This window comes from Hirundo rustica, chromosome W (assembly GCF_015227805.2).
Source record: "Hirundo rustica isolate bHirRus1 chromosome W, bHirRus1.pri.v3, whole genome shotgun sequence".
Classification (NCBI taxonomy): domain Eukaryota; kingdom Metazoa; phylum Chordata; class Aves; order Passeriformes; family Hirundinidae; genus Hirundo; species Hirundo rustica.
In genome coordinates this window covers 20971859-20979832 of record NC_053487.1, presented here as the reverse complement: position 1 = coordinate 20979832, position 7974 = coordinate 20971859, and the positions used below count along the sequence as shown (strand labels likewise).

The 7974-nt window shown below is 42.8% G+C and overlaps 1 protein-coding gene across 4 annotated transcripts in view; it reads right to left on the bottom strand.

The window, feature by feature from the left end:
• Window positions 1–530: 530 nt before the first annotated feature.
• LOC120764830 (uncharacterized) overlaps window positions 531–7974 on the bottom strand; it is a 118107-nt gene continuing 110663 nt past the window's right edge. For all 4 annotated transcript variants that reach the window (XM_040088896.2, XM_058423880.1, XM_040088897.2 and 1 more), the window contains one exon: window positions 531–3116. In XM_040088896.2, the coding sequence (XP_039944830.1) occupies window positions 969–3005 (2037 nt within the window). In that variant the 5' untranslated portion in view covers window positions 3006–3116 and the 3' untranslated portion in view covers window positions 531–968. The remainder of the gene's footprint in view (window positions 3117–7974) is intronic.

Sequence of the window (7974 nt, the reverse complement as noted above, 5' to 3'; positions counted from 1 at the left end):
CTTCCAACCCTGGGAATCATTTCCCTCAAATAGCTGCAAAATAAATGATGGGACATTTTCCAGTGCAGTGCTGCAACCACCCAAAACACCACTGTAAAATTCACAGAGGCCAGGCAGTGGGTGCATTAAGCAAGGCTGAGGGGGATTATGGAATTAAATTGGGAGCCCCTTCCACTCTTCCTCCAGTCAAAGACATTTGAAAATAAGTATTAAAAAAGGGTGTTAAAACAATGGCTTTGGCTAAAACCTCTGCAAGCAAAGAACCTCGTTGTGGAGGCTGTTGTTGAGCTGTGGACTGGTGTGTTTAGGCTGTGTTCCAGAGGGTTTCCATCAGGGAGCCGAGGTAATCCCAGGAACACCCAATGGCCGTGGCTGGAATGCTCCTGGAATGGCTCTACTTCCCAAATTCCCTCTGCAGAGGAGAAGTGCACCAGCCCCTCATACAGCACAGGACCTTGCCTCCTCTCCTTTGGATCCTGCTGTTGCCCGATCCGAAGAAAACACAAACAACCGAAGTCGTTTATGCGGTGCTTTATTGAGGGCCCGGGAGTCTGTGGACTAGCGTCCAAAGACAAGACCCCATCTTTACTGAAAAATCACAGGGTTTTTATATGTTTCTTTACATGATTTCTTCATCATTACAAATTCTTACTTCACTTTTACCACCTGGTACAATTATCTTTCTGACATTTAGGTTTCTGCCAAAGGTACATTCCTTAGATAAATGGATACACTCCTTAGCTACACTGCTTATATTACAAAATCTGCTATAAAGTTCATCTGCAGGTTACATGCGGCCTACCAAGCCTTAGCATGACTACTACTACTAATGTCAACTACTGTCAACTACTGTCAATTCTTAACATTTGCTACTAACTTAATACAGTTTATTGAATAAAATGAATGTGATGGCAACATAATTCCCCCCTTTTGAGCATTCTTCAGTCTTCTGCAAGAATGCTCAACTCTTAATCATCGTCGGGTTTTTCAAATGCTGGATTTTCTCGCCCGACGGCAATTTCATACTTCGGAGGAGGCGGGTACTTCTCATTATCTCTTGTTAAGGCCCTCATCACTCTTCTGGTGCGTCTTGTTTCTCTTTCAATGACTCCTAAAACACACTTATACACTAACCAAATAATTAGTAGTAAGACTGCAAATAACAGAACATTCTGTATCACTGATGACACCCATCCAGAAACTGAAAGTCCTAAAGATTTAAAAATTTCTCCAATCCAATTGTGTTGTGCCTCCTTCTCAATGTCTCTTGTTTTAAATTCAATTGTTTCTAATTGAGAAATATCTTTTTCTACTTCTAAAGTCATGTTTGGAATATGGATGCAACAATGGTCAATCTTTGTTTTTAAATACTGACACACACCATGCTCTTTTAACAATAGCATATCTAAAGCCATCCTATTCTGTAAAGTCATTCGGGATGTGGCTTGCAATTGTGAATTTATATCTTTGAATCCTTTCTTAGTGGCTGCTGCTAATCTTTCAGTTTGCCCCAGCAATTTGTACAGCATTTCTCTGTTTCTAAAAGCAGCTACAGGTGTAAAGAGTGATTCTAGAACCCACCCAATTGCAACTCCAGCGTCAGGTTCGTGCCATTCATCTCCAATTGGTATGTCATCTCCAATTTCCCGTTTCATTCTTCCTCCAATTTCTTCCCAAGTTAAATTTGACTCTTTCCAAAAGGGGCATAATGTGGGAACCCCTAATGTTATCTGGGTTACCGGGCCGTCTACTGGCATATGAGTAGTCCAGTGTCCATGTCCGGTCACCCAGACTAGGTTCCCGGGACTTCTTACAGTAGTAGTTTTACAATCCCATCGGCCCCTAATCTTTCCTTCAAGTGAATGGTTATATCCCCTACACTCACATCCCCATTTTAACAAAAATTTTACTGGCTCTATCCCTATTTGATTTTTAGTATCACAAGTGAGAACTTGAGAACAATTCCATAACCCTACTGCTCTCCCCTTCTGGCGAAACTCGTCTTTCTGTGATGATTTCTTTCCATAGTCTTGTTCTCTTTTTCCCTTCCATTCTATGCACCAGTTTACCTTTCCTAAGTAACTATATGTTTCTAACAAACTGGGTCCCCAAATACTTTTCCATTCTTCCATGGTGGTTATTTTAGTATCATTTTGACATACCTCTTCTTTCTCATATCTGTTTTTCCATACCCTAGATACTTGGCAAGGATACGTTGTGTTTTCAGGTATTACTAAACACCTTCTTGGTATCTGTGGGTGATCCCATGCATAATAACCTGGCATCTGTTCACACTGCTCTTTGGATACTCTAGACGAACCTAAGATCGCACATACAGTTACCCATTCCCCTTTTTCTTGGGTTTCAATTTTGCAATTCCACGTAACATTTACAGTGGCATTCGGCAATTGTCCCACAGGAACAATTCCCCATGGGATTGGTTCTCCTGCTGCTTTTGGGAGTGGCAAGCATGCTGTAATTCGGGATACGTTTTGCATTATTCCAAAATCTCTAATTAATCCTACTACTAGGTTCTCATGACCTTTCCTATCTAGATCCGTTTCTATCTCGGGCTGTCCCGTCCCTTCCATTACTTGCCTTGTCACTCTTCTTCTCTGAACCTTTGCTCTTCGTGCATCCTTATCCCAAACCGTGACTATATTGGCACCTTTCTTCCAGGTTGCTTGTATATTCTGGACTTCAGTTTTCTGGTCATTCGCTACAGAACAGGTCAGGTTCACATCTATTCCATTTATGACATCCACCACTGGTTCGGTAGCTGCAACTACAACAGAACCATTAATAAGAATTGGTTTCGTTATCACCAGTAACAATATAATCAAAAATGCTACTTTCTGCGAAAAATCATCTGCGTTGGGGAGACCAGCTGGGTTTCCCATTGTGCAGGGACTTTCTTGACTCGAGTGTAATGGATCCATGAGTCGATTCCTTTGACCTTTACTGCTGTATAGGTTGTTAGGATCACTTGCCGGGGCCCGTCCCATGTTTCCTTCAAGGGATGTGTGGACCAATTCTTCACATATACTCGATCTCCTGGTTGAATGTCATGCACCGGGTTCTCTAGTGGCATAGGTCGGTTCCACTGCAGGGCTCCCCTTAAGGCATTAAGAGTTTTGTTTAATAACATGACATAACTAAATATTGTCTGATCCCCTTGCACATGCAAATCTCCTTTCAACACGTTAGCATGGTATGGTTTCCCATATAGGATTTCATATGGGCTAACTCCCAATCGCTCCCTGGGTTTGATTCTGATTCTGAGCAATGCTAATGGCAATGCCTGTGGCCATTGTATTTTTGCCTCTTGACAAATTTTCTTAACTTGTCCCTTAATTGTTTGATTCATCCGCTCTACCTGGCCACTGGATTGAGGTCGCCAAGGGGTGTGTAGGTCCCAAGATATATCTAACATCCTAGCAACCTCTTGTACTATTCCTGCTATAAAATGTGAACCTCTATCTGAGGACAATCCCAACGGCACCCCAAATCTAGGAATGATTTCCCTCAACAGTGTTTTGACTACTTCCTTTGCTTGATTTGTTCGACAAGGAAAAGTTTCAGGCCAGCCTGAAAAAGTGCATACATACACTAAAAGATACTTATAGTTCTGTGCTTTTGGTAATTCTGAAAAATCTACTTGCCAGTAATCTCCTGGTTCTGGCCCCACTTGTAATTTCCCTAACTGGATCTGTTTCCTAACTATTGGGTTGTTCTTCAAACAGGTTGGACACATGGCATTCACCCGTTTTGCCAATGTTAACATCTGGTTAGAAATTACTTCTCTTTTTAGAAATTTTACTAATGCTTCTGCTCCCCAATGGCATTTGTTATGTTCAGTTTCTAAAATAGTTTTCATAATTCGGGTGGGGACTACAACTTGTCCCATACTTGTTACATACCATCCAGTTGCATTCTTTTGCGCTAGCAGCAGTGAGGCTAGTTTTTCATCATCTGGAGAATACTTTGGTTCCTGGATCAAATGTGGAGTTACAGGACTCACCTTGGTAGGTATCAAGGCCATTTGGATCCATACTTCTCTGGACACTCTTCGTGCTGTGATATCAGCTAGTCTATTTCCTTGATAGATCTTCCCTTCTTCCTTCTGATGACCCCTCACATGCATTACCGCAACCTTCTCGGGTTGGTGTACTGCGTCTAGCAAGGCTAGAATTTCAGTTCTATATTTGATAGCAGTTCCTTGAGAGTTCAACAACCCTCGTTCCTTCCACAGGGCACCATGAATGTGCACCACCCCAAAGGCATATTTAGAATCAGTCCATATATTTACTTTCTTTCCTGAGCTCAGCATTAGGGCTCTAGTGAGTCCAATAATTTCAGCTCGCTGAGCGGAGGTTCCAGGGGTCAAGGCCTTTGCCTCTACTACGGTTGTAGCTGTTACCACTGCATATCCCGCATACCTGGTACCACTTTCCACAAAGCTGGACCCATCAGTAAACAGTTCCCAATCCGGGTTCTCCATTGGGACATCCTTCAAATCAATTCGGCTGGCATACACTTGTTCAATCACCTCCATGCAGTCATGTGCTAGTTCTCCTTCTTCCTGCTCACTGCGGAGAAATTCTGCTGGGTTAATATGATTAGTCATTTTTAAATCCACATCATCCTGTTCTCTCAGAATTGCTTGGTATTGTAGCATCCTGCTGGATGAAAGCCAGTGACCCCCCTTTTGTTCCAAAACTGCCAGTACCATGTGAGGCACAAATACCTCTATTTTCCTCCCCAAAGTCAATTTCCTGGCCTCCTGGATAAGGATCACTGTGGCCGTAACTGCCCGCAAGCATGACGGCCAACCAGCACTTACTGCATCCAGTTGTTTCGAAAAATATCCTACTGGACGTTTCCATGAACCGAGTCTCTGGGCTAGCACTCCCAGCGCTAATTTCTGCCTCTCATTCACGTATAACTGAAAGTCTTTATTTAAGTCGGGAAGGCCTAACGCCGGAGCTTCTTTCAGGGCCTGTTTCAGGTCTTCAAAGGCCTTTTTCCTCTGTCGATCCCAGTTTAGCCGTGGTTCCTTCAAAGCTTCATATAATGGTTTAGCTATAAGTCCAAAATTTAAAATCCACAACCTGCACCACCCCACCATTCCTAGAAAAGACCTTAATTCCTGATGATTCCTGGGAAGGGGAATAGCACAAATTGCTTCCACTCGATTGACTCCCAACCGTCTCTGCCCTTGGGTGATTTCGCATCCCAAATAGATTACACTTTCCTTTAGTAACTGCGCTTTCTCCTTTGACACTCGGTAGCCAGCCTGACCCAGCATGTTCAATAGAGCAATAGTCAATTTCAAACACGTTTCTTTTTCTTCTGTTGCTAGAAAGATATCGTCTACATACTGGAGAATGACATAAGAGAAAGGTGACTCTCTTACCTCGGTAGTCTTCCATTCTTCTAATTCTTTTGCCAATTGATTTCCAAATATCGTTGGACTGTTTTTAAAACCTTGAGGCAGGCAAGACCAGGTGAGTTGTCTCTTCCTTCCAGTGTCAGGACTTTCCCATTCGAATGCAAAATATTTTCTACTTTCCAATGCCAGAGGGATGCAGAAGAAAGCATCTTTCAAATCAACAACAGAAAACCATTTAAACTTTTCTGACACAGATGTTAATAGAGTATATGGATTGGCAACCACTGGGTGAATGTCTTTTACAATCTTATTGATTGCCCTTAAGTCCTGCACTAACCGGTACTTACCATTTGGTTTCTTAAATGGAAAAATAGGAGTGTTAAATTCTGATTCACATTCCTGCAAAATCCCTTGTGTTAAAAATTGAGTTATCAAAGGAGCAACACCTTTCCTAGCTTCTAATGTAATTGGGTATTGTTTTATTTTGACTGGCTCTTTTCCTTCCTTTAATTCTACTACCACCGGCTGAGCAGCCTTTGATTTACCAGGGCTCCCCGTCTCCCATACCCAAGGTACTACAGCCTGATCCACTTCAATGGGAATAGGAGAGGGATCAATTTCTTTTATTACAAACAGTTTAGCAATTTCTTCTCCCGGGACCTCTAATTTTACCCTTCCATGCTCAAATATGATTTTGACATTCAATAATGACAATAAATCTCTGCCCAATAATGGTTTGGGGCAATTAGGCATATATAAAAACTGATGGTCTAACTCCTTTCCTCCAAATTTCAAGTTTAATGGTTGTAAAAAGGGTCTTTCTTCCAATTGTCCTGTTGCTCCCACTACCTGTATGGTAGTATTGCTAATAGGTCCCAGTCTTTTATTTAAAACCGAATATGATGCCCCAGTATCAACAATAAATTCTTCTGGTTTTCCATCAATGTCAATTCTGACTTTCATATCCTGTTCTAGTCAGCTTTGAGTCTGATAGTTTCCCAAAACTAATGCTTGGGCGACACCTTCTGGATTCATGGGGTAACCTGCTGAACTATTCACTGGCGCTCCTGGCATTCCTCCCAGTCCAGCTTTTACTGGACACTCATTTTTCCAGTGTCCTATCTGACGACAGAACGCACACTGATTGGGAGCAATCCCTCCTTGCTGGGGACCAGAAGGGGCTATCCCCCGTCCTCCGAATCCAATATTCTGAAAGCCTGCCCTGCCGCGTCCAAAGCCACGACCACGCCCAAAACCACCTCTGCCTCTTCCTCTGTCACCAGCTTGCTGCATTATAGCTAATATATTCGCCTGCTGTTTCTTGGCCGTTTCTTTCTCTCTATTATTATAAACTTTCCAAGCCACTTCCAACATTTTATCCAAGTCTCGAGTTTCATGTCCCTCTAATTTCTGCAATTTCTTACATATATCCTCCTGTGTCTGACCCAGAAAGATTAAGGCAAGCTGCAATTTTCCTGCTTCACTGTCAATTTCCAAATCAGTGAAGCGTCTAGCAGTTTCCTTAAGTCGCTCTAAAAATGCTGAGGGAGTTTCATTCTTATCTTGTCTAACTGTATACAATTTTGACCAGTTTATAGTTTTAGGCATTCCAGTCCTGATTCCTTCTACTAACAATTCCTGATATTCCCTAATAGCTTCCCTCCCTGCAACCCCGTTCGGATCCCATCCCGGATCATCACTTGGTACTAGTTCATTTACGGTCGTTCCTCCAGCTAAATGCAGTCTAATCATTTCTCGAGCGCGCTCTTTCATTGCCCGCAACACCATCTCCTTTTCAGTGGAATCCATTAAGGTATCTAACAAAACCTGCATGTCATTCCAATCTGGATTCTGGGTTTTAATAATCATTTTAACCACCCGTGCCACTCTTTCAGGATTCTCACGATAACTGCCTGCTGACTGTTTCCAAATCACCAGATCTCCTGGGGAGAAGGGTACTTTTACAAGCACTTTCTCTCCTTGGGGCCCCATAGCTTCCCTTAAAGGGGCGATAAGCTGGGGTTCCCCATAATTCTTACGTCCCTGTCTCGTTCGTGCCGCGAGCGGAGTATTTCGCTGATTTTGGGAAGAAACAGGGGAAGAGGTTGGAGAACGTATAGTAACCTTTTTAGTATTTCTTGGCTTTATCTCCTCCTCCTCCTCCGAGCTGCTCTCTGGTAACGGTGGATACAGAGAGGAATGAGGTGAGACAGAGGGGAGGGGTGAAAAAGCAAGGGAGGGTGAGACAGCAGAAGGGGGGGGTGTAGCAGAAGTTGTACTGGGTGACACCATTAAGGATAAGTCCTCTTCTGGTCGAGAGGTTAATGCTAAGCATTGGACACATTTAGATTTTTCTTTACAGCCTCCGCACCCAGATTCTTTCGTTTCTAATACCATTATTCCACATTCCGTCTGCCACTCCTTTTTACGGCGCAGTAAATAAAACAAGTCCAAATACTGTACCTCGTCCCATTTTTCATTATCTTTTAAGTACTGCATTAATGAACTCAAAGTATCATAATCTATAGTACCATTTTCTGGCCAAGACGGCCCTTCTCGTTCATATTCTGGCCACCAATGAT